This window comes from Notolabrus celidotus, chromosome 22 (genome assembly GCF_009762535.1).
Source record: "Notolabrus celidotus isolate fNotCel1 chromosome 22, fNotCel1.pri, whole genome shotgun sequence".
Lineage (NCBI taxonomy): Eukaryota > Metazoa > Chordata > Actinopteri > Labriformes > Labridae > Notolabrus > Notolabrus celidotus.
The window spans coordinates 17607822-17635069 of NC_048293.1; the positions used below are offsets into that span (position 1 = coordinate 17607822).

At 42.1% G+C, this 27248-nt stretch overlaps 1 protein-coding gene across 1 annotated transcript; it reads right to left on the reverse strand.

Moving 5' to 3' along the window:
* Positions 1–517: 517 nt before the first annotated feature.
* Positions 518–26412, reverse strand: zfyve28 (zinc finger, FYVE domain containing 28). Its single transcript, XM_034675235.1, has 14 exons — positions 25889–26412; positions 10305–10445; positions 7977–8114; positions 7601–7803; positions 7353–7442; positions 7128–7217; positions 6935–7036; positions 5313–6839; positions 5005–5100; positions 4409–4572; positions 4206–4322; positions 2631–2732; positions 2404–2507; positions 518–2325 (listed from the first exon to the last, which is right to left on the reverse strand). Exons 1-14 carry the CDS (start codon positions 25922–25924, stop codon positions 2194–2196), a joined length of 3042 nt encoding a protein of 1013 aa, XP_034531126.1. The 5' UTR covers positions 25925–26412; the 3' UTR covers positions 518–2193.
* Positions 26413–27248: the final 836 nt, after the last annotated feature.

The window sequence follows — 27248 nt, forward strand, 5'->3', positions numbered from 1 at the left end:
CTTCTATTTCAACCTAAAACCCTTTTTTTTTTTAAATGAATTTTCTTTAAAGCTGGAAATAACTTCATGTTTTTTAGGAATTTTCTACAAAACACATCAAACCTGTTTTCAAATGCTGGACAGGCTCCATATGACAAACAGTTTCCTTATAACCAATGCTTCTCTCATGTAACTATGTGGTAAAATCAGAAGCAGTTATTATGTGTCAATCCAACTCCATACAAAACTAAGAAATTCAGCAAAGCAGGGTGTTGCTCATCTGATGAGTAGGCTCTCACTGCCTACTCAAGTGGCAGGAAAGCTGACAAATAGTAACTAAAATAGCCTCAGGCTGAAAACTGGACTCTCTGGAGAGTCAAAATTCAAACTAAAATGATTATCATTTCAGTTTCCTACCTTCTCTGTATTTCAGATTTTCTCTTTTATGAACAAGAGTAATGTTATCCTGTTGGAATGTAATGTAAGTAGTATGATTGAAGGATAAATGAAGACAAATAAAGAGGAGAGGTCATCAGTCAACAGTTTAAACAGGAAAAAGTAATTTATTTCAATATACATCGCATTTAAAACTATATAACATTATTTGTTTGTTGAATATTTCACACAGCTTTTATCATGGAAATGTCCAGGATTTTTTACAAAATAAGACCAAGCTCTGAAACAATAAAAGGATATCCCGCCCTTTCATTACTGCATGATTCCTTGTGTTTCACATAAAGGTAATTATAGCTTCATACATCATTTTTGTTCTTTATAAAAGAAAAAAATACCTTCTCAAAGTGTATATGTTCTTTAATGAAGTATGCTTAATCAAACAACAGTGAATGATTTGGAGTATGTAATGCCTGAGGAGACTGCTGTCGAGGCAGAGCAGGATGGACATGATGATATATTTCAAAGGTGGATGCTTGTGGATTGGTCATATTCGACTATGTAGATGTGCAAACTGTTCATATATGAGAAGCATGGAAGATACTTTGTGATCCATCATTGCAATGGAAGCAGATTCAAAAGCACAAAAGGATGTCAGGAGCAAAAATCTGCTCCTGTGTGATGGTACCACAAGAGCAAAAGACAAGTAAGTGTAAATCCCAATTAAAGTTCTCCCAAAATAAATTACCTTTATAACAATCTGAAGAACAAAAGACTGTTTTCAAATGTGTGGGATCATTTCAGTAAGTAGTCATAATATTGCACTATGTGTAGTGTGAAGAAGAGAAATCAATAGGCGATAATTGGCCTCAAGTCTGTAGGCCAGCACCTGAGAAGGCCTCTGGTTCAGAACAAACTGTACACAACATGATGATGAGTGATCTCAACTCTCCACAAGGGGGCCTTTGAGACCTGACAACAATGACTAAGGAATCCCTTTTATCCATCTCAGAGGGCAGCCAAGTACCCAGAGAAAACTGAACATGCCCTGGTGTCACTATTAAAGCAAAGGGCACAGCCCACTGCCGCTGAGAGGTGAACGTGTGTGGTGCAGAGTTACACATTCATTGCTATCAAGAGCATGGAGGAACCTCATTGTAAAAGCTCAGTTTTTCATTTTTGCTGTACTGGGAGCGGTGACGATTGCTCTCCAGTTCCTGGTAAGTAGCAACTTTGCACTGCAGACATTGTCGTGAAGCTTTTGCCAGATTGATCCTTATTTATGCGGTTATCATGACTTACATTCTTTAGTGTTATCTGAGTCCCGTGGGAGCTCTGGCACGACTGAAGGAAGCTCGGTAAAGCAATAATCAAAAATGTGTCACAAGTCCTTTCAATTACATCTTAAGCAACAGATAAAACAAGGTGGTCTGTTCTCATTTCGTGCTGCAACCTGCTACAGAGGACTGTTGCACAAAGCCAGTTCAAATTCGGTTATTGTCTGTTCTTCCGCTCTCTGTTTCCCGTCTCTACAGTCTAACAGGCATTTGTGAATCACTTGTACGTGTCAGCTTCATGCTGAAATCAACCCCTTTGGTTTGCAGTGATGCACCAATCTCTCTGAAGCAACAGAAACAGGTTGACTCGCAGCTGTGTGTCTCGTATCTCTGCTCTGTCATCTGTAATGGTCTGACTCTGAAGCTTTGCTGAGCTTGTACGATGACGACCATTAGGTTTACCAGAGCAGTTTGCTTTGCACGCAGCCTTGGATGTGTCCGTCACGTATGCTTCTGACTGTGTGCTCTCAGTGATGAACAGGGGTCAGATGCCGGCCTTGTCGCTGTAGAAGGGAGTGACGTGGAACATGTAGCAGTGTGTGCAAACCCTGACGGGCTTCACCTGGCCATACCGGGGCAAGGGAGCAGAATGGGAGGAGCAGCGAGAGCAGAAGATCTGAAATGACACGGTAATTCATCAGTCAGTGTCAACATGATGGAAACACATGTATGAGTCATGAGTTTGTCCTTGTACCTTCCCGCAGCTTCTACAGTGATGCTTCCTACGGATGACAGTGAAGGGAGCTTTGCAGGCAATGCAGGAGTTACAGGCTTCATCAGGGACCCAGTCTGGAGGGTCTAAAAGACAGTTAACATAGAATAGCCCTGTCACCATTACTACATCTATAGCAGAGAAAATGTTGAAAAGGATCGGCTGACATTTCCACTGAACTCTGGGAGAGTGTGTTTGGATTTGCTGACCTTCGAACTGGCCTTCCCGAGCCTTTGCTGCCAATTCGGATGAGGAAATGGTCTCCTGACAGAGAGCACAGTCCTCGAGGACCGCACTACGAAGATTGGGACCTGTTGACCGTCACAGAAGAAGAAAGAAAAACCAATGAAGTGTGTGGTACTTTGCTGTTTGTGATTAAAGCCTTAACGAGGCAGGATGAAAAGGCTGGATAGATGTCCAGGATGGCCTTGTTAATATCTTCATGGTGACTTTAAGATAAAAACAGATACCTGAGACTGAATTTTAACTTTGAGGAATTAAGTTCCAGATATCCTGAAGTACGATTTCTGCTAGTAAGAATGTTATGGTGTATTCCTTTAATTACAATCCTTACACTAGTGAGAATGGAGATCTGACAGGGAGGACTGCTCTTGATGATTTTTTTTGTTGTTGTTTTTTATTAGTTTTTAGTTCTTAGTTTTTATTTTGGTTTAGGCAACTGAAACAGTAATTTATACATCTTTATTGTATCTGTTGCTATATGGTTTCATAAAATATAATAAAACAATAAACACAAACACCAAAGACATAGCTTTACTTGAATTAATTAACAAATAAGAGTAAATAATACATACATATATAAATAATAGAAAAGGGAAGGAAGAGAAAAATAAAAATAAAAAGAAGTGAATAAATAAATAAAATTAAAAAAGGGCACTTTATTTCACCAATACAATCAAGGCAGGGCTCCACCTTCCAACAAACACATCACTCTGCAGTCTCACAGAGTATGTTATCTTTTCCTTCAAATAGATTTCAGAAACTTTATCAATCCACAAACTGAGTGACAGGGGGCTCAGGTTTTAACCACTTAATAATGATATTTGACCGCTGATGTCAACAGTGTTTGAAGAAGGTACTTATTGCCTCTTCCTTCAATTCCCTGTGGTGTTACACCCAGTAATGCCACCTTTCGGATCCTTTGGGAAATCTTGGTTGAACACTTCTTTAAGCTTCTTGAAAACGCCATCCCAAAATGTTTTTATTATGGGGCAATTTCTCCAGCACCGATAAGAGTGATGGGCCCATTATGGCAACTATTTCTGAATCTGGTTATTATCGTCCACTTAAATTCCCGCCATACATTTGAGTTGGTTTTGATGAATTTCTGAAATATAATTCCTGATAGAAGTGTGTTTTAATACAATCTTAAAATACCTTAATATAAGCTGGATTTTTTTCCCCCTATGAGGTCAGGAAAACAAGATTTGAACACATTATCAACTTTGCAGCTGTTATGGTAACAGCTGCTTACTTACTACCTTCTTCAGGACTAATGTCTCTGGTCATCTGATGAATTTAAGTCCAACATTCATTATCTTTAACTCTGCTTTTGTCTCTGCTTACATGTTAGAGTCACTGGTGAAGTCACAAGCCTAGAAACTTAACTTGATCTGAAACTTGTTATGAAGCTCGTGAAGAAAAAGTAGCTGCAGAATCTGATGAACTTTCTCTTTATGTTCACTGTATGATATATATGTTTATGACGATTTAAATTTTTATAATACTAAAAGAAAAAACACAATCCACATGTTTTTTCTCACCTTTGTTTTGCTTATCATTGCCTCCCTGCTCGCACTTGGTTGCCATGACTTCAAACAAAGTCTTCAGGATGCTGCGAAGGTCGCTGGCGTAGTTGGTTTGCAGCTGATCGGCGACTCCTGCATCACGAAGAAGAACACGTTACGGATATCAGCACAGGAGAGCAGATAGACAGAGCTGATAAGAGAGGCAGACTTTTATTTACCTGATATACAAACAAAGAGACGGTGGATGAGGTCGCTGCTGCTGTGGAAGCGGGATCGGATCTTGTTCCTGGCAGCCATCTTGGCATCGTGTAGAGCCAACTGGATCTCTTGATGCTCCAGGTCTTCGGACATCCCGGAACTGGGGGTCAGGCTGCTGACGGGGCTGCAGGGAGTGGATGTTGCACAGTTAGTTCATTTTTCAGTCACTGTGGGTTGTAATCTTTAAGCCCAACAAAGGGAAATAATACGCACATTTCTCCACTATTTAATCAGACGATACAAATGACTAGTTATCTGCTGTTATGGCTGATTATAGAGTAAAGAATTTACATGATAATCAGTGCTTCAACATGTGTCTAATCAAATGTATAGTCAAAGTCGGGAGGAAAATGAATGCTGTCATTTGTAGCCCTTCAGAAAAGGAGTGACTGACACTTCAATCAATGGCTGAATGTGAACAAAGCCGGGCATAAAGACTGGAAACGAACAAAGCCGTCTTTTCATCTATCAGGCAACCACTTTTTTTGTCTCCATCAGAGTGAGGGAAGGAAGAAGAAACACTCATGAATGACACGCTCATGAGCGATGAGTTTACCTGGGGGTGTATGCACTGCTTGACAGACTACATGTGGTGACCGACACACTCTCACAGTCACTACCTGACACAGAGCTGAGGGGGGAACTCTGGAAACTAAACACAACCACAAAAACAAACATAAAAGAGGGTTGGAAAAACACAATGGTATAAAAACAAAGTATGGTAAAGGTAACAAAAAAATGAAGGATTCAAAATATGATGAAATAAAACATATGTAGGTTGTTGTGTTACAGGGCGGAGGTCAAACATGCCACAAACAAGATAACACCAACATGAATCAAGTCTACATAGATTTGGCAGCGCACCTGGAGCTCCTCCCACTGTCTTCTTTGGTGTCCCTCATCGAATTTTTAGTTCCTGGCCTGTCCTTCTCTGTCTCCTTGTCCCTCTGCCGGCCTCCACTGGCCTGCTGCCTCTGCTCGGTCTCCAGCTGGTGGTTGCATGTGGAGTGTCTGTCCCCTTCACTGGAGCTACCCTCCTTTATGTGGAGCCCCGGCACATCCAGGCACTTCTCACAGAGCTTGGAGTTTGAATCCTCCTCCAGGGTCTCTGCAGAGCTGCGAGAGGAAGGTGGGGTAAACTGGGTGGGTTCTCCTTTACTGTGAGGGTCGTGACCTCGGGGAGGAAGCCTGCAAGCAGAGGACTGGATGACTGTGCTGGGTGCTGCCATCTTACAGTGTTTGTCCAAACCCAGAGCGAGGCCTAACCCAAGTCCTGTGGTTTCTGTGGTGATGGTGTCCTCGTGGCTGTCCTCACAGCTCCCGCAGCAGACACAGGAGTTGAGCAGGCAGTGAGTGGCCACCAGGGGGCCGCATGGCTCGATCTCAGAGGGAGCAGGCCGCGGCAGCAGCAACTTGTCCACGGCCAGCTCTGATAAGCTTGGGGAGCGAGGGTTGAAGATGACGGTGGCGGACAGCTTCATCCCACCCATACGATGGGCGATGACCTCAGCTGTTTCAGAAGCTGTCCCCTCTAAAGCCATGTCCCAGCCGTTTGTGTAAGGCAGAGGCTCTGCGGAAGTGCAAGAAGGGCGCTTTGCATGAGGACAGTGTGCGTTGTGGCTGCGTGGCTGTGAGCACGGCTGCTCTGACTGGGCATCAGAGAACCAGCCGTTCCTGTTGGGGTCCGGTCTTGGGCTGGGTTTGCGCTGCATAGGACGGGCAGACAGCGGTGCTTTGGAAGGAGAGGCGATACAATTGTACGCCTCTCTTGAGATGCTGGTGATGTTTTCTCCTGCTGCATCCAGGTCATCCATGAGGAAGACCCTGTCCTCTTCCTCTACATAGAGGCCTGTCCTTCCCTTGCTCACCAGGAGCCTACGGGGTGAGGCCTCTGTGCTGGAAGCTCCACTGGAGCCTCCTCCATCTCCTCTGCCAGGTTGGTGTGCTGGGGACTGACCCTGGCTGGGAGGCGACAGAAGGGAGGACATCTCGTCTCCCACGCGATACACCATCATATTGAGCTGCTCCAGCTCCTCCTCATCATACTGCATGGAGCAGGCCAACTCAGCCTCCTCCGCCTCCTCACACAGCAGGCCCTGCTCCTGCTCTTCCTCCCCCCTCTCTGTTTCCACTTCCCAGGCCTTTTCCACTTCCGCCGGCTCCTCCTCCTGGCTGGGACAGACATACAGAGCCAGATGCTCCTGCTCCCTACCACTCTCCCCCTTGGAGGTGTCATTAGTGGGTTTGCAGGATGACTGATTCTCTTGGACTGGAGCTTCTGAGCTGTCTGTGGCCACTGCAAGGTCCGTGGACAACTCCCCGTCCTGAGAGATACACAGGTTTCTCTCCAGCGTCAGCAACTCCTCCTCAGTCAAGGTCTGCAGCAGGTCTCTGCAAAAGCATTTGAGAGACAGAGTTGTGACAAATTGATGATCATTTAAAAAGTTAGTACAGACATCTTGAGATGTTCTGTATTCAAAGCCTACCTGATTTTCTTTAACAGGGTGCGAAAAGGGCGGAAGAGCTCAGACATGTCATCTGATTTTCTATCGAGGCTGAGAGGTCCCTCTGAATACACAACCAGCCCACTACAACAGATAGTTCAAATTCAGTAAGAGGAAAGGAGGGATTAGAAAACAAAGACATGGGCTGGGAATGGAGAGGACAGGCAACACTTACCACACAATGGCTAGTCTGGGAATTGTAAACATCAGAGCGGGTTCATAGTCATCGATCATGTCCTGATTGAGGTAGCCCATCTTCAGGGCCCTGAAACAACAACAACAAAGGAGAAAACACAATGAGGAAAAAATAACCACTTCATCTCCACACATGATTTAGATTGTAGTATATTCCACATGAAGTCTGCTGGAGTAAGGAGGCTGCATTTCACTGGTAACTCACCTCTCCACAGTCTCACAGAAGAGCACAATCACCTCCTGCTGTACATAGTATTCTTTGGGAGACTTTACAGGCACCATGGCTGACACATAACTGACCATGGGAGAAAAAAGAGAAAGAATGTAATGACAATCACAGCTTTTATTTGTTAATGTTATAGAAACAAAAGTGCACCTTGAGAGGTTGATAAATGTCATGATGTTACTCTTGTGGCAGCAATTGCAAAAAAAACCATCTGGTTCTTTCATTACCTGAGCTCAAACTCAGCGAAAAGGCTGTCGAAGTGTCGCAGTGCGTCCTTCATGCGGTCTGTGTACAAGTTGAGGTCTCTCAGGGCCTGGTCTCTGGTGATGTTGCGTACCTCCTCCAGGCTGCGAGTAAGGTCCTTAGCCAGGGGCCTCATCGCTATACTCTCTATCTCCCTGTTCATGATGATCGAGCCGGCAGCCAAACACTGCACAGGAAGATGTAAATCATAAATGATCTGGCACCGCACGGAATAAAGCCCTGAAAGAGTTCTGTTAACGTTGTTACAATTGAGGATTACACGGTGGGAATACAGAGCACTTGTCTCGGACTTGGGCAAGGTTGTTTTCTTCTACATTGATGCTGAAGGGAATACTCTACCTCGGCCCCAAACCACAGCTGCCCTGCCAGGTTGTCATGACGAATCTCCTCAGGGAACTTGACGCAGAAGTCTCTGTTGGCCCGGTCGTGGGGGATACATTCATCCATGATCTGATTGATAATGTTCAACACATTGTCCTGCAGATAGACACAAGAGTGACACCAGAGAAAATTGGGAAAACTAGTCAGGGAGAGAAACATGAGAGGAAAAAAATCAGCTCCTCAAAAGCAATTCTGTGAGTTGTTTACTTTAACGAATGTGTGTTATAATCCCAGCTTCACCTCTTTGAAGAGGACCATTGTACTGAAGCGTTTAAAGCCCATTGATTGGGTAATGAATGAAAACTATCTGACAGTACACGAGACCATTATGGCCCTCACAGTTACATTCTCCCTCAATAAAAACACTAAACTCAAGCCCGTAATTCCAGCAGTGAAAATGCAGTGTCACACACAGCAAGAGCTAATCAAGAGCTTATGTGCCGCTGGCATGTACAACAGCCATAACAATGACTTACAATGAGCCTTTCACTCAACCGCAGCTGCACTGTGCACTGTAATCTTGTCAGGCACAGCACTGCGTCTTTCTCTGCTCGCCCCAAGGAGAAAGATTAAAAAGCTTTGAGAAGGAGAGCTTAACCACCGATTCCTTTACGGCTGCGTGCGGCGTGTGTGTCCTGAACCTGTCTGAGAACCACCCCCACTGTCTGTGAGCGTCTCCAGGCAGGGGACACCTATGATAACCTTCACTTCTCTGTGTTTCAAATCATTGAAAAGCAGTGACTCTTGCGTGACACCTGAAACCCCAGGAGTCACAGAAGGCCCTCTTCTATCTTTTTTTTTTTTTTCTTCCAGTCTGTATCTCTCTTTTTTACCATCTATCTCTGGACCTTTTCTCTTCCTCCGTCTAACTGGATCTTTGTCCATCTCCAAATACACACACACACACACACACACACACACACACACACACACACACACACGCTCGCCTGTTCCAGCAGGCCATGCTGTAAGAACAGCCGTGCCAACATAATATGAGCAGCATGCCAGAACCCCCACAGAGGCCCGTGAATAAGAGCTGATATCTGCAGTGGCAGGTTCAAGTGCAAAATTTTGGCTTGAGTGCACTTGCCTTCTATTCTTGGGGCCTCGGGGCTGTGGGGTATCATGCTGCTTAATTCTGTCTCCAAACCCTTGAGGAGGTATGCCACTGAAAAGACTCCTCTGTGGACATACAAGGGCTGAGACTTTACTGTAATATATTCATTGCAGCTCAGCACGGCAAAATGAGGGCCTAATTTAAGGTACAGACACAAATTATTATGCAGGACTGCCGAAAAGCCTCAGAATGATTGATATGGATGATAACAAAGAAGATTTGAAGGTAAGGTAAAAAAGAAAAAAGGGGGGGGGGGGGAGCATCAGAACAGAACAGAAAGAGAAAAAAAGCAAACAAGACAACAGATTGGCAGAAGGAAGAACTGAAGGGGAAGATACAGAACAGTCGGGGACCAAGTGATGACCTTATTAAGCGATCCTCCCCTCCTGTGCTGTGGCAGTGGGGGGAGGCTGAGGCACAACGGGCCAGATGACGACCTCCGTACACCACCTCCACCTCTCTCAGCATGAATGCAGCTTGGCAGCCATCAATCATGCACAGCTACACCTTCTAACCTTCTCTCAGCTTCGACATGAAGACCTGAAGCGATAACCTGCAGCACGACTTACAAAAACCTTCCTGGATGCTTGTTTCTAAAAACTCAAGTTGTGTTTGAATCATTAGTTTTACATAAAGAAAATAAAACATGACTGAATGTTTTTTTTAAAACTTGTCTTGAAAACTAAATGTTCTGTACTGAAGAACCCTCTCTTGTAACCAGATTAACTATTCAACCAGCATGACATGCATCCCAGTCCAAACAAAGTCTACTCATCTTATCTTATCAGCAGACTGCATGATAAGAAAACTCGGCCAAGTACCGCTCAGTAGGGCAACAGTCGTATAATAACACCTGTGTCCGGAAAGGGGATGATAAAGGTGTGGTCTATTTTTAGCTTCCAGGCCAAACCAAGGTCCGGCCTGGTGATTATTTGTCTGTATGTATCCTAAGGTTCCTTAACTGCAGAGCAGCTCTTATAGACCAGTAAACAAAATCTATGTCAATCTTCATTAAAGCACCAGGATATTCTTATAAACACAATAAAAAACTTGTGAAACTACTCTAGTCCAGCTTCCATTCTTGTGTTGTGTTTTCAATATAGTTTAATTGATCCCTGTCCAATGAAAGCAACACAAGATGTCGATGTGGTTCGTGTCTCCCTGCTGACCTGACAAGAGCGGAACTGGTTGACCAGCAGGGTACATCTCTGAGGGTCCTTCCTGCCATCGAGGCTGTCAAGCTCGGTGGCCACCTGATTCAGCTCTTCATCGGCGTAGTAGAACTGGGCCAGGAGCTGAGGGTCCGTCCTCTGTGGGGAAAACACAAAGGGAGGGCGTTTTTTAAGAATGGTATGACAGCTGATGAGAAAACAACACAGATGTCGAAATTTGAACTTTATATCTGGGATTGAAAGTAGTTTATGTCCTCTGAAAGTTTGAATGTGTGCTCAAGGTTATTTTATTAATGGATGTGTTGATTTTTTGTTGAGTTGTCAGCAGATGGTGAAAAATGATGATCAGAAGGTCAAGGCGACATTTTAAACAATTCAATTTGTCTGATCAAGAGCTTAAAATCCCCAAAAACTCGATTAAGATATTATTGATTTGTTTAAATAAAAAAGTATTGATAGATCTAGTATTCAGAAGAATTTGATTTCTTGAGTTTCCTTTTATTATTCATGTGCTGTCTTGTTCAACACGAATAGCCTGCCTCCATGTCAAGGCTAAGAACAACATCATTCCCGTTCTGTTTTTGACATGTTTTGTTAGTTTCACAATCACACCGTCTGTGCTCTATGAGAACTGTAGTCCCTGGACTTCACTCATGCAACTCTGATTTAGCCTCATTCCAATCACAGCCATGCCTGTGCAGCACAAAGACGTTAAGCAACCTTTGCTGGCTGCTTCTTATTAAGCTGTGGCCACAAATATCAGAGCATCAGCAGCTGTGAAAACAAGCCACATCTCAACACAACACAGCATTTACGGAGGAAATCAGTGAATATCAAAGCGAGCAAGGAATCCTTTTCACCCGACACAGAGTGCAAGAAGGTGAATCCAGGATAACTTTAAAGTCTGATGAAAGCATGGCATGTTTTGTATCTGTTATCAGGGGACGACTTGAATAGAAACTCATGTCTTCCTAAAACTGTCAGAGGTATGAATAAACTCTAAAACGTGCTTGTTGATCCCATCGGGCTGCTCAATTATTTACCGTCCTGCACGGAGTGAATGCAGCAACAATGCAGAGTGAGGAATCTCAATGCTGATCTGCTAGTTTGGCCTGTAGGGTTTACTCGTCACCAGGTTTGTGGACTCTGGGTTTCTTCATTGCATTGGTGAGTAAATAAAGATGAACACTGTTTTAAAGGGATATTTCAGTTGTTTTGGTTCATAGAGGGATCCTCTTGTGTCCACAGTAAATGTCATGTCATCGTCGCTGTCAGAATCACTAATTTTTGCAGTTTGTAGTTTTTGTTCCTAAAAGTGCAGACAGATCCAAACAGCTGATTGCCGTGTATCCAGGCTCATGCAGCGGAAGAGCACTGGACTGCGAGGTGCATCCGAAAATAGTGCCAAAAGAAAGAAAGGGGGGTTTCTGACGGCAAAATCAATAGCTGCAATTTTTTCTAGTAGAGCATGCAATTGCACCGTGATGAGTGCCTGGTCCATATTTTCTTAATTTTAGTGAAATTACACAAAATAGGTGAACCCGTCCACAGAGAATTGTAGCCTAGCTTGCCTGCCGGTCATCTGGGAATTTTCTCATTAAAGGGGAAGAGCTCACCAGCACTCATTGTGGCTAGCAGGAGTACTAATGTAATGTAACTCATACGAGCCCACTTCAAAAAAACTGAAATATCCCTTTAAGTCACACATTGTCGGGCATGGACGGCTGCATGCAAGTCGACACAGGAGCAGCAGCATATTCTGTTTAGCAGGTCTCCTGGTTACGACTTCACTTTGCCAACACAGCACGTTGGTGCTGGCAGGTGGAGTGTTTAAGACGGTATAGTTCCACACACTCCAACTGCGCATGCACAGCAGACAGATGAGATAATTCACGGCCTATAAAGATTAATCTGATGTGAATAAACCACAAAAAACTCAGAGCGGAAGAGATCGCGTTCAAGCTGGCACAACACAGCAAAAACATGCAGGAAGCAACACAGTGCTGATCTGTATGGACTGAAATAACACCAGGTAAGTAGGGCAGCGTATAGGCCAGCTTAATAACAGATTGCACTCCCATTTGCCAGGTATTCAGGTGATTTATGAGCACAAGGCGGGGGTTATACTAACTGCCATCTATACATAAACACACTCTCCACATGTATGGGACAGTGAATGATAAAAAATGGAGGAGTCTGACAGGAGGAGTTAACAAAGGTTAATTTAGTGTGAAAGCTCCCCAGAAGAGGAGGGGTAATTAGAGAGCCTGTCCCTGGTAGAGGATGTCATTATCTCCCACCGTGCTCTCTTCGGTGTGTGTGGGGGGGCCGCACGGTGCAGCAAATGACTCTGCTGCTGGGTGAAGCTTGCAAACAGCCACAACACAAGGCAGGGAGGAGACATTGATACAACAACCATGTAAACACAGCAACTGATTATCTGTATCGAACATATGAAGTAGAATCATAATTAAGATTAGAGTCTTAATCGTGACGCCTACAAACCCACACACACATCCGGGGTGGGTTCGTGTTGATCGAAAGGTTAATGGTTTGGAAAATGGCGACCACATGCCAGCGTGCATCATCGCAAACCGCATGAACCTGCTGACAGTACAGGAGCTGAGGAGGACAGCATGACTGCGCGGGCAGGGAGAAGGTAGAGCTCAGCATACTTGTTTTTCTGCCATGCCCGTCTCCAAAATGTGTTTTTCGTGAAATCAAACCGAATACTGGTGTTTACCGAAATCTCTCGCAGGACCTTTTTTCCCTTAAGTTTGCAGCGCTTCCTGTTGCGTGATGCTCCCCCCGTGGGCCCTGTGTGCTTCTCTCTCTGAATATGATACATGGTGCTGTTCCCTCACTCTCTCTCATTAATAATGAAACAAACAGCAAGGAGAAAACACAGAGAAATAACCTACAGCTGGGGTACTTGTCGCATTATTTCTGTGAGGGGAGAAATGATTTTGGGTGTCTTAAAGGTTATTCTGAGGATTGAAATATGGCAGTCGGAGCAGAAATTCCCAGAAATTTACCTGCATGGATGTAAATCTATTTTTTTATCAACATTATATATTTATTTGGGGCGTGAACACAGTTTGAAGAAGGACTTGACATGTTAAACTTTAGTTTGCATTCACTCTTAGTTAATACTTTTATGGATGTTTGAAAGTAGAGTTATGGAGGAGTCTGCTAATGCAGGGGTTCCCAAACCTTTCAGCCAGCGACCCCCAAAACATAGGTACAGAAGACTTGTAACCCCCCGTGTCCCTCCAAGTGATTAAATGTTGGTTCATACTTAATTTAGCCTGTCTGCAGAAATATGCCTACCTACATGCACATGTGGCTGTGTTTCCTGTGCTGTTATGAATGACCCTGCTGCTCCTGATGCTAACTGTTAAATAACCCTAACCTCAGGATTCATCAGGCAACAAAGAAAGGCAGAATACTAATTAATATTTTTTTATTTGCAGGGTTTTATTTCAAATTTAACTATTACCTTTGTCTACATTTTTACAATAATGGGTAAATAATAGGGGTGTAACGATTCTTTTTAATAACAATTCGTGGTTGCAGATACGATTAAAAGACGATAATGGTTCATTTAGAACGAAAATCTGAAACGGTTCAGTAACTTGAAATCGATTTAGTCACTTCTTAGCCAAAAATTCAACCAGTATGACTGTGAAATAAACACCTTGATACTGGGATTTATCAGCGGGAACCCTGCAAGAGGTGCCTGGACGGTCGGCGTTGTGTGAAATCCCATGGCGCCTTAGTAGGTGGTTGGATAGATTTGTTGTGTTGCCGTGGTACTTTACTTTTCAGGCAGCCTGAATTGAGTCACGTTTAACGTCTTTATCATTAAAAGTGCAAAATAAACACATCCATATAAAGTCTGCCGTGCTTAAAACCAAAAATTTAAAATAATGTTAGATCGATATATGTCATCCGGAAGGCCAACTTGCCGAGCACAGATCGATGTAGTCAGATCATAGGAATATAAATCGATGCATCGATGTAGTAGATGAATCGTTACACACCTAGTAAAATATACAATTTGAGATTAAAAAGCCAAACATTCTGGATGATATCTCGCGACCCCCCCATTAGCATCTTGCGACCTCTCAGGGGGTCCCGACCCCAACTTTGGGAACCCTTGCGCTAATGTACAGCAGTACTGTATTGGATTGGCGCAGACATTTAACACTTTCCTTAATTAAATACAGGTTTGTCCCACCGAGCAAACCCAACAATAATCCATGCACATATCGGTCATGATTGTGAATTTTTGGAGTTTATTTCCTGTCATGATTACTGGATCGATTAGGCGATTGAAGGAATCTACTCCAAACTCGTATCTGTGCAGACAAAGGCTTATAGTAAGTAAGTATACAAAGTTTTCTCCAGTGTTCTTCTCTTCTTTTCAAGGTCACGTACATGCTGTATGTCAAAATACTCTGTGGAGAATAAGGCTAGACACCCACGGTACCGTAACACACAACAGGAAGAGAGCATTCTGTAAATAGTATTATTCATCGCTGCATTGTTGTTACTATAATGGAAATACATTCGAGTGGGTTTCTGCGCAGGCTTACATAAAAACAGCACAAAGGGATTCTAGAGGAAGCATAAGGAAGTAAAAAAAGGCACTGACATCACCTATCAGATTGAACTGAATCACTCAACAATGAGGGACTCTATGACACAAATGTCATGATGACCAAATGGAAACACAAGTGGGAGACACTGAAACCATTTCTTCGAGCACCAGTAGAACCAGGCCCACAGAGCTGGCATTCACTGTGAGATTCAGACATGCCGATGCTGACGGAGGAAGAAGTATTCGAGACAGACGCCCTCCTTTAGCCTCCTCCTGCTGCATTCCTCACACAAGAGGCAACATTCCTGCAGCATTGCATCATGGGGGAAAAGTCAAACACAGGCTAAGCTTAAGAAATGCTGATTTACTTTCTGATGGGTGGCAAGGTTCGGTCTAATAGTTCACTGTTCAAATAACAGATTTCAGAACAGTGCATGGAGGATGAATAAAGTCATGTTAGAAAAGAGAGTAAGGATCTAAATAAAGTAACTGATAAAGATGAGGGCGTCTACTTCAGTCCAATCTGTGACACAGTGTGGGAACCAGCAGCCTTTATGATTCAATCTTAGCCTAGTTATGATAACCACACAAACCAGTTCTCACACAGGTTAATAAAGCTGAATATTTGCACCTCATGCTCACAACATGTAAGTGTCACATACTTTACTGAAACAACACAGGAAGCTAACATAAGCCTGCTTCTATATGCCATATTCAAAGTGAGGAATAATATGGGAATTAGTAATTAGATTTGACACTGAAGTAATTTCCCTTTTTAAGTGGATTTTTTTTGAGGCTCAACAAAATACGGAAAGGAAAAAAGGAAATAAAGTTATCAGGGATGCATAACATTAGATTTCTGCAACATCCAACATGCCGATATTGTCAAACAACTTTGTCCGGTATCGATACGATACAACCAAGTCTCTCTTAAGCTAGCATTTCCCTGTTACCTCTAATGACAGTGTATCTGTCTCATCACTATCACCGCTCCCTCTCTCTCTTATTCTCCTCTATCCCTCTTTCCAGACCCAACTCGGTCAAGGCATGATGTCTGTCTAACATGAGTCTGGTTCTGCTTGAGGTTTCTGCCTGTTAAAAGGAAGTTTTTCCTTGCCGCTGTAACTAGCTAAATACTGCGACGTGCAATGCTCATGGTGGATTAAGGTGGGGTCAGACTGAGTCTTACCCTGTCTTGAAGATGGGTCTGGGTTCATAATTTGACATTGAGTGGTCTAGACCTCCTATGTTTGTAAAAGAGTCATGAGATAATGTTTGTTGTGATTTGGCTGGATGGATTGATGGATTGATTGATTGATCTGTATTAGAAAACAATCACAACACAAGAAAAAGAACATTTGATTCTTCCATAAATAATAAATGTATTCCTTTTTATATTTAGACATCCAGAATATGGTTGCTGCTGTATTTCTCAGCTTTGTCAAATGTCTTAGTAAGGGGCTGCTTTTCCATTCGTACTTTAGTGTTCTTGAGATGCCCAGTTAAATATCTAGAGTAAAAGGAGTGTTGTGTTTCATACAGCCAACAAGTTTGTTATTGGCATGCATAAGCCATCATCATGTGCAAATAATCAGCTGACATATCGATGAAATATTACATACCTGCCAATACTGATACTATCATGCATCTTTTTTTTTTGGGAAATTCTGTTTATTCATTTTTCTTCATTCTTATTCGGACAAACAGTTTACAAAACACCATAGAGTACAACAACAAAACAAAAACAAAAACAAAAACAAAGAACAAAACCATGCCATGACAAGGAGAGTTGCACCCACAATCTTCAATGTAACATACACATACATATCTTCCCCTTATACCTTACTCACACATCTACAGGTGTCTGACATTTGAACACAGAGGAAGTACGAGTACCAATAAGTTAAATATTGTATTGACCGGACTCTAGATAGGCCATCCAGGGGTCCCAGGTCTTGTGAAACAGCTGTGGGCTACCTCTGATGGAATAGGTTATTTTCTCCAAAGGAGCACATGAATTAACCTCATTAATCCATTGAATAATGTTTGGAGGGTCTACATGATTCCACTTAGATGTAATACATTTCTTGGCAGCTGTAATGGCTAGGCTCACAAAACCCTTTAAGCTTTGGGAGGGGAGCTTTAAGTCGGTCAAGTCCCCTAGCATTACTATCACAGGTGACAAGGAAATATTCTGCGACAATACTTTCTCAAGAATATACTCAATTCCCAGCCACCACTGTCTACTATCATGCATCTTAAAAATTAGCATAAGGTTAGGATAATCTGATTTTCCCACTCTTATTCCAAACTGAATTTGTACTTCCAACTCCTTCATATAAATATGTCCCCATGTAAAACAAAGTCATAACTATTCAAAAGGGTTAGTAATTATGTGTCATGCATTATAAGGTGTTGTTCAACAGCTATATTTGGCACATGTGTGGCAGCTGGCAGAGCTACAGTGGCTTCCTGTTTACATAGCTGATAGCTCTTGATTGAACAGTAAAGACTGCACCTCACACAGCAGACGACACAAAGTTTGTAGCTCCAAACTTACTTTCTAACATCTGGTGCGGCAGAATCCCAGATTACTGCAGAGCATCTCATCAAACTCAGCAGAGTAAACACCTCAGATTAACTGATGAGAGATAGACCGTAAAAGTCCTTAATGCAGACTAATCCTTTGTTTAAAATTTCAATCTAGACTCCGAGCTGTGGACAGTAATATTAATCTGGTTGTATGGACTATGAGTCAGTGATGATGTTAGACTGTGAAAGCAAACAGGCAAGCTGTCTGCTCAAACAAGTGCCTGTTTTCATCTGCTTACATAACACAAGTTGGCACCGAGCACTGGCCTTGACATTTACTTCATATAGATACAGTAAGTGGTTAAAAAAGGCAAAAGGCCCTGATGCTAACTTGCAACTACAAAATGAGTTTTGTAACCAACACAGAAACGTTAAATACCAAGTAAACAAAACAATTAAAGTAAGACAAAAACAAAAAACAAGTCTGTATAAAAACTGTGTGACTAAGTGAAGTGTTGGAACATCTGGGGATCTGACTCCTGAACTTGCAGATTGCGTCATCACCACCAATGACAGCTCTACCTTGTGTGAGTGAGGAAATGATTCAGCAGATTCGCCTCTTGTCCCCTGTGGTGTGCCACTCTCCTGTTATACTCCTGCTGTCAGTTGTCCCGGGCGCCCTCTCTTTGAGATGACTCAAAAACTCTCTGCAAAGCGGTCACAAAGTCTTCATTTCAGAATATTAGGCTCCCACAACCTCATCCAGAGTGACAATTACCGCTAAGCCTCCTCAATCTCATCATTTCACGATGACTCGGTGAAATTTCTGTCGCTTTTGTTTAGCATTAAATCAATAACAGGCGCAGCGCGTGTGACTCTCATTGAAACGTGTTACTGAGAGATGCCGTCTGCTGAGCACTCCGCATCATCTCAGCCAGCTCTCTCCTTGAGCCGCTGATAGCCCGGCTTCATTTCTATTCAGACTGTGCAGATGATGGAAGCTGTCAGGCTAATGCTTCACGAGCATCCATAGCATCAGTGCGTGCAGACTGAGCCCACTTAGGGGACTTATGAGAAACCTTGCCTCTGCCCTCCATACTCTATTCCAAGCTCAATTTGCTGCCTTCTGGCCTCCGTCCAAGGATCAGAGGCATATATCTTAGGGGGGAAACCAGTTCACTCTGCTTCATCCAGTCAGTTGGCAGACTAGCAAAAAGCAGCCGGATACAGTTCATCACCTTATTTATTATTCAGGGCTCAGCATAAAAGCTCCGGCAGGAGCCAGCCAATCGTTTTGGTAACAAACAAGGAAACTTCCTCAGCCGTTATTTGTATTCAGTTTGGCAGAATAAAAAGTGTTATCACTCTGAGAGTGCACTTTTCTGCTCAAGCCGGTTAACTTGTGTCAAGTCATTCCTTTCTTGATCAGCTTACATCAGGACTTTCTTTCCACACTTTCCTGCTGATCAATGACGATCTTTCAGGCTTAAACAAAAGAGCATCAAATCAATGATGATCACACCCTGCTGATTAATATCCCCACGCTAACCATCTGGAAACTGAATCCACAGCAGCAAACAGATTCAGAGCGGTCTGCACATCTGGACTGATGTTATAATCTGTGTGCTAGTCTCCACTCACAGGGCCGCCAATCCTAATCTGGATTTTTGGACTGAGCGATAACCTGTGCATGTGCCGGCACGTGGTCAAGCGTGACAGACAGACAGACAGACAAAGGAGAGGCAGGAAATTTGGGTGTCCACAAGGCGAGTTCAGGATCCCCTGATGGTAGTGCGGTGACACGTGGGGACACCCTGCTCCTCAGCAACAGCAGGCGTGTTCTTATGCAAGAAATAATCTGGTTATACAATCCAGAACTGGCTGTTAAATGTGGCGACAGAGGGTAAGATGAATTAGGAACTACAAAATCAACAACTTTTCATGGAGCGGATTAGTGCTGGTGGACATGCACACCCTGTCCACCAGCAACAGAAAAAACACTGGCAGGCCTTACTGTTAAGATCTTTCCAAACTCACAGACACTAAAAAACTCAGAAAAACACTCACATGACAGATTTTAATTCTGTAATCCACTCAGGCATATTTATCTATCAAAATATAACCTCTCCATTAAATGACTAGATTAAATATCATTGTTTTTATCTCGTCTCAATTTTTCAGGATTTCTCATCCCCCACAATCTTGTATCCAGTAAGAAGAAACAGTCGAGCTGCTAAAGAACAACACTCTCTCATTTATCTCTTTCCAACTGTAACTAAGGCCAAAACATAATCCCAAAGATACAGGCCCACTGTCCTCCTCCTTTTCCTCCATTCTCTCCCGCTGCTAAGACAGAGCCAGGAGCAGGAGGGGTGGCTTTTTATTTTCCGGCTCTTCTTGGAGGCTCCTGTAATAGACAAAGGGCACCTTGAATGGATGCTTTATGTTTATCATCATAAATGATGAAAAGAGGACTTCAAAAAGCTTGATCGGAGGAGGTACTGATTATCACGGATGAGAAATGAGGTGTGGAAGATGAGTGCAGCCCCTCAGTCGATACCAGGACTCACTGATTCTCTGTTACCTTTAAATCTCGCTCCTCTTCCACAGCTACTTCCCCTCAATCATTGCTTCCCCACACCTCCGACAGTGGGCCCTGATTCCCCAGTCCTGCAATGAATTTAAAAAGGCCCTCAATCGCCGGGGCCTGTCTCGATCTGCTCTACGGTCCACTGTCTAAATCTCGGCTACTGACACTAAATCAATTACCGTATGGCTGGTGGGTAAGCAGAATGGGACATCCACAAAAGGAGTCCAAAAACGAAGCTAAACGTGAGGTCTCCGCTGGACACTTATCAGCAGTTTGCTGATCACTCTCACGTCGACTCTGTGCCAGCTGAGCCGGACCAACTCTGCTGACTCCCTAATTGCTTTGCCCGCTTTCATTTCTCCAGTTTGCATGTTAGCATTTTTTACAAACAAACCAGGAGAGTGATGAATGAGCGATGAGGGGCAGACAGAGCGGTGAGATAAATCAAGAAAACAACAGCAGAAGATCTCGCAGCCAGGACTGTCATGTGAGGAAGAGGAGTAATCATTACTGAGGAAATCAGATTCACAAGTCTTTGAGAACTACGTATGTTCTGTTATAAATGGTCTGGCCTGTTTCCTATTTGGTCTACTAAATGACTGTTTACTATTGCAGCTCTAGATTTGAAGAATAAAAACTTCAAGATGACTTTTCCTGAAAATTTCTTTGAAATTAATTTGGTCTAAGATATTCATTATTATTTTAAAAAAGGCACAATGTCACAATTTTCTGTTTTTTTTTTTTAGCAAAGGTAAAAAATTAAAAACAGAAAACCAGGAAGTTTTTTTTCCTTTTATGGTAGAAAATGTTGTTGTTCAAACTGTTGCAGACAATATTTTCTCAACAGACTCATGTTTCCGCTCTGCTTCGTAGGGGCTTTGTAAGTGTAAGTGAGTTAAGAGTAAGTCCTTAAGTCTACACCATAGACTGTATAAATAATGGACTTAGTATCTGTTACGTCTGTTCCTGAAGCGCTGTTCTGAAGCCAATCTTCGGCGGGAGCCGTACTGCTGTCGAGCTAGTGTGAGGTTAAGGGGGGCTTTGAGCCTCTTCGCCAAAAGCTACAGTGTTCCCTCCTGTCAATCAATCAGTCATGTCATTAAATGGGCAAAATTAGAAATCTTAATATCTTCTGAACCGTCGCGTTAGAAAAAAATTCACCCCCATACAGTGTGTGCCGATACAGAAATGAGCTCTTCAGTCCGAAGCTGTTTTTTGAACCGGGCTGTAAACATGTTTATTTCTGCTGTAAAGATCATCTTCTTTGAATTGGTGTGTATGTGGTTTCAGGTGTTTCTGCAGCCAGCCTCAATCGGACGCTCGATGAACTGCAGTTTATAACACTTCCTCATGGGCTTCATATTTTGAGACCGGAGGTTGTCGCTTGGTCCAAACAGATTTGAGTATGTTTCTAAAAACACTCAGGGTGTATTTAATGCTGTTTCAATCATATGTAAGCACCTCTTTCTGCATAAATAAACATTTTCTTTGAAATAAAAATCAACTTGATACCTTGTGATGTTTCATTTAGATTTATACGAATGATTTCACTCCATCATTCTTTAAACTACACATTAATTATTTAAGATTTGACACCTGAAAGCTTTTTTGCATCTCTTACAAGTCACCTCACAAAACTGACAACTTTCTCCTGAAATGTTTTACCATCAGTCATGTCTTATTAATATCAACATCTGTTTCCTGTTTCTGCAGAATCCGTCAGATGTTTGATGACCTTATCAAAGTGATCAGGCATTAGCATTACAAATGTTCCAAACCCACACCATTACATAGAGATGTCTGTCTGACAGTCTGACAAGGAGGAGAGCCAGAAAGTATCAGCTACCTGCACACTGAACTGTCCTGAAAAGGGGAAGGAGGGGGAGATGAGGCAAAAGAGTAGCATCCTGTAGACTGAGGTGAGTGCACCCGGACCTAGTGTGAGCCGTGAGCCCGTCAAGCTGACAGATGAGGTAGTGCGAAGCTGAAGGTCAGCTCCTGAACGCCTGATGGAGAAAACAACCAGGAGAGGAGCTACAGAAGAAGAGTGCTGGTTTAGCTTCCTGACGTCTCTCTTTCTCACCATCAGTCACTCCGCAAGTTTGCCGCTGATGAATGAGAGACCAGGAGACAGAAGCCATTTTAGCTGCTCAGAAACCCGAGCCAGGTCTCGTCTTTGTTTGGGTCTGAAGGGACGTGGGAGGAAGCAGATTTTTATGAATGATTTTCACCTGATTTCACCTTCTCTAATGTTTCTCTCATTATTGAGAACGTTTCCCAGCACAATGCGGGATCGAAGTTTAGCACAACACACCTACAAATTCCTAGAACAAGTAAGGAGATCTCCTTTGTAGATATTTTGGGGAATAAAGGTTCGCTATGCGCACAAAAACCAGCTTAAGCAGTTTAAAAGCTTGGAAGGAATGTGAAAAATCTCCCTTCACAGAAGTGTATCCTTACTTTTGACAAGTCTTTCCCCCCCCTCAAGAATACCAGGACAATCCATTTCTCACACATTCATCTCCTTCCACAAGTTGGCACTTTGATGACAGAGTGAGACAGCATAGACAGGTACATAATGTCCCGCACAGACAAACACACACACTACTCTCGAACACACTCGGGAAGAGATAGTGTAGCAGGGGCGAAAAAGAAAGTCCTCCTCAGTGGGACTCATCTGGGGAGGCAAAGAGCAGCTCTGGAAATATCAATAGCTCCGCTTCAGTCAGGGGAACATGCTGATTCGACGCTTTTCTGTCTCCAGGAGAACAGGGTTCAATAATAAACGACCTAGTGTTGATGCAAAATGACAACACTGCGCGGTGTACGACCATAAATGCCAGAATATGCAGGCTGGAAGAGGAGATTTTGATTAAAAGCAAGACGAACTTGCGTAGCTGCTGTTTGGAAGAAGGAGGAAGAAGTGATCTCCCTCCTTCATTACTTCTACCTTTTCAAACTCATCGGCATAATTACAGAGGCGTTTATCCCTTTCCTCTTCCCTCCTTCAAGCCAGAACTGGTCATTTAAAACCGACAGACTTATGTGTAATTCAACTAATTCCTACCGGGGCTGTGATTCGGCAGAAAAGGCGCTGATGTAATAGCTCAGCGCTTCAGAGTCAGCGGTCATTCATGAGTGTCACAATGCTCTGGTGAACCCCGACACTTAGGCCTAACCCTGACAATGGACCGCCAGAATGCTGCGACAGCAAACGCGGTCAAACAGGGAGAAGAGGAGTGACGCAGGTGTGTGGATAGAGTAAAGAGCAGGTGGATAATCTGTAATCACAGGGGGTTTATTCTTTCCCTCCCTGACATTACTGCTGCAAGGACTCCAGTTACGTTCCAATGAGAGATGCGTGTGTACAAAGTGGGTAAGCGAAGAAAAGATGTGATTTGAAGGCCGGGAAACACGACACAAAGCAGCTTTCATGTCTGAGTATTTACCGTGAAGGCCAAGTGATGGATCGCGATGCCTTCAACACTGATTGTTAAAGTGTTGACCTGTTGTGGAGTGTAACACTTTATCAAAAGGAGCTGTTTTAAAGTACATACAGTTTGGAGAGTTGTTGCACAATGTTTGCCTTCAGATAAAGGTTACATAGAATAAAGTGTAGAACAAGTGCTTTGTATCAATTTGAGCAGAGCTTACTTTTGCTCAGGCTCTCTGATAAGTAGCAAACTTTCCATTTAAGCATGTGACAAGGTTACAAGTTCAAACCTGCTGTAAATCCAGGTTAAATATTACAACATCTAAAGCTCACATTTCCCAGAAGTGGATCATGAAGGACTTTCCCAATCCAACATGGGTGCAAAACCTGACAGCAATCGTACCTCTGTTGTGTATGTTTTTTACAGTACAGTTAGATAACAAGGATCCCTTCAGAAATATGTTCACACACTCGTCCAAAAAAAAAAAAAGTGCAGTGCTCTGCACGTATTAAGCTGTTCATTTAACAAAGTGATCAGGCTCTCGGTATTTCCTCTGCTGTGCCAGGCGTGTTTCCACTCTCTGAGCCTCGTTTAAAGAATCACAGCTCAGTCCAAATGTGATAACTCTGCCAGCACATTATGTGTCGTTAGCACAATTTATTCCGTTAGCTGCTAAGTCTAAAATAATTAAGCAAATCAGATGCTTTCATATGCTGAGGAGAAAGAATTAAACATGTAGGAACACAATCACGTCAATATGAGTGCAGAGTATTTTGGTGATGATGAATTAGAGTGTTTAATTGTCAATGCAGAACACTTGGTTCCTACTCGTCAATAATCAGATCAGAAAGATCAGAAATACTTTAGTTATCCCGGGGGGAAATTCAAGTTGCTCCTATACACAATAATTAAGAATATCAAACAATATTAATAGAAGAAGTAATTAATAAGATATAAATATAAATACATTGAAAATAATTATAATAAAAGTATGTACAGAAGACAAAATAAGCTGAGGTCCTGCTTCTTTTTTATGTCATGCATGATGGTTCATTTTCAAATTTCAACTTCATACATCAAAGGATTAATCAGTTAACTGAGAGTGAAAGTTGATTGATTGCTAATTGGTTAATTGATAACGAGTCCGACACTTTGGAATCTTCTGCCCGAGGAGATCAGGTCTGCTGAGTCAGTGAGCTCTTTTAAAACCCTTCTTAAAACATACTTTTGTCACAGAGCCTTCCCGGATTTTGTCTGAATTTTATTTGACTTTATTTTATTTTAACCATCTTAAGAAATATATTTTAAAATAAATGTATTCCTTTAGAGTTCTTTTAAAAGACTGTCTTTTATGTCTTAACTTGTGTGTTTTTATGATCTGCCTGTTTTATTTTGCTGCCCATGTGAAGCACTTTGTAACTTGGTTTTTGAAAAGTGCCCTACAAATAAAATCATTATTATTTTTATTATTATTATTAGAACAGCTCTGAAATTCAATAAACATTTTATTTTATTTTTGTTTTTTAATCAAACCTATGTAACATTTCTATTCATCCTTTATTATTATTATTAAATTATTATTATTTTAAAAACTCACAATTTCAACAGTCATTATCATTATTAAGAATGTTTTGTTGTTGATGCTAAAAAATAAAAAATAATAATTTATGTCTTTAATGTCAAAAGATAATCATTTATACAACCCTTAAATGAATTATGAAGATATCAATGTAGAACACTCTGCCTTGGTTCCTACTTGTCCATAATGGGGTCCTGCTTCTTTTCATTGTCATGTATGATGATTCATTTAATGTCTTTGAGCTTTGGACAAAACGACTTTTTAAAAATGTCAACTTAATACATCAAACGATTAATCAGTTAACTGAGAGTGAAAGTTGATTGATTAGTAATTGGTTAATTGATGATGAACATAACAGCTCTGAAATTCAATAAACCTTTTATTTATTTTTTGTTTTTTTAATCAAACCTGTTACATTTCTATTAATCCTTTATTATTATAGCATTATTTAAAAAAAAAAAAAACATTATCAGAATTTTAACTGTCACTATCCTTATTAAGGTTGCTTTGTTGTTGATGATAAAGAATAAACAAAAGAAATTAAGGTGATAATATCACAAGATAATTATTAATACAGCTCTAAAATGAATTATGAAGATGTTAATCAGTAATATTCACAGTAATGTTGTTAACTCTGACTGGTGCTTGGAAACAAAAGCATCAACAACAACAAAGGGAGAGAGCTGCAGCTGGGTGAGAGAAACATCAGGAGCTAATGTTAGCAGATGTGTGGCAGCAGCAGTCTGTGAAGTCTCCAGGCTAGCGGCTGTTTTGCTAGCTCTCTCTCCTCTCAGCTATGCTCCAGAAATGACTGACAGAGCCGGGGAAACCAAGACAACTTACCTTGGGCTTGTACAGCCACTTTCGAAAGCGGTTCATCGTCTCCTCGCCACCTTCCTTTGTCACCTCCTCTCCTCTCCTCTCCTCTACCTGTGTGTCTGACTCTATCAGCGGCTGGCTGCTAAGCTAGCTGGCGCTGGATCCAGAAACAGGAGAATGAACCAAACACACAATGAACGGTAAGTTGTCCAGAATGTGACAGCACGCGCTCAGGAGGCTTTCAGAGGAGATATTCGACAACAACGACTTATTCCCATCTTCACTGAATCCTGAGGTTGGCTGCCCAGTCTCCCCCGCCCGGCCACTTTCCAGGTCCCGACGGCTCTGCTGGTCTCTGCTGTTCTCTGGTTCTCTGCTGGTCTAGTCTCTGCCCCTCTAACGTTACTGATGACAGGCACGTTGAAAACATTCACCTCCCACTTTCCCAGGAAATGATGCCTTCAAGGGCCGCTCCTAAACTCAGGAATCCTCGCAGCTTTTTAATCGGAGTTATGACCAACCATTCTCAGTTAATCGATTAATCGATTAATCATTTGATACATGAAATTGAAAATATGAAAAAGTAACTAAGCTTAAATTTCATATTTTTTCTTTTTTTTCAACCAAAATTCTTCAAGCAAATTAAATGAAAGGATTTCATTTGCTTGTTAATTTTAAGTAGGTTGTAAGGTGGCCCTGAAGTGCAAATCACAACAGCATTTCAGAGAACACAACAGCATTTCAGAAAACACAACAGCATTTCAGAAAACACAACAGCATTTCAGAAAACACAACAGCATTTCAGAAAACCACAACAGCATTTCAGAAAACACAACGCCATTTCAGAAAACAAAACAGCATTTCAGAAAACACAACAGCATTTCAGAAAACACAACAGCATTTCAGAAAACACAACGGCAATTCAGAAAACACAACAGCATTTCAGAAAAGACAACAGCATTTCAGAAAAACACAAGGCATTTCAGAAAACAAAACAGCATTTCAGAAAACACAACGGCAATTAGGAAACACAACAGCATTTCAGAAAACACAACAACGTTAACTAAACCAGAAGAAGTAGGTACCCTCGGGTAGGGCTGAACGATTTTGGAAAATAATCTAATTGCGATTATTTTCCTTAATATTGCGATTGCGATTTAATATGCGATTATTTTCCAAGGTCCTCTTCTCATGTATTTTTCAACAAACACAAGCAATAAATCAATTTGTATTATAATAAACAACATCAGATTTATTGTACACAATCTGTTCTTTCTTAAAGGCGAGGTTTATGTTAAGATAAAGGCAAATGAAGCATGAATTAATATGAAAGACGGTTTATTAATCTACTTGAATTACAGTTGTAAACTTACTAAATACTTTG

Bases quoted from the DNA above. Each gene is read 5' to 3' on its own strand.
- zfyve28 (XM_034675235.1), bottom strand. From the start codon at position 25,924: ATGAACCGCTTTCGAAAGTGGCTGTACAAGCCCAAG. The intron at 5,101-5,312 runs GTGCGCTGCCAA...GGTTGTGTTTAG, and splicing joins GACAGTGGGAGGAGCTCCAG to TTTCCAGAGTTCCCCCCTCA. The intron at 4,323-4,408 runs GTAAATAAAAGT...TTCGTGATGCAG, and splicing joins TCTCTTTGTTTGTATATCAG to GAGTCGCCGATCAGCTGCAA.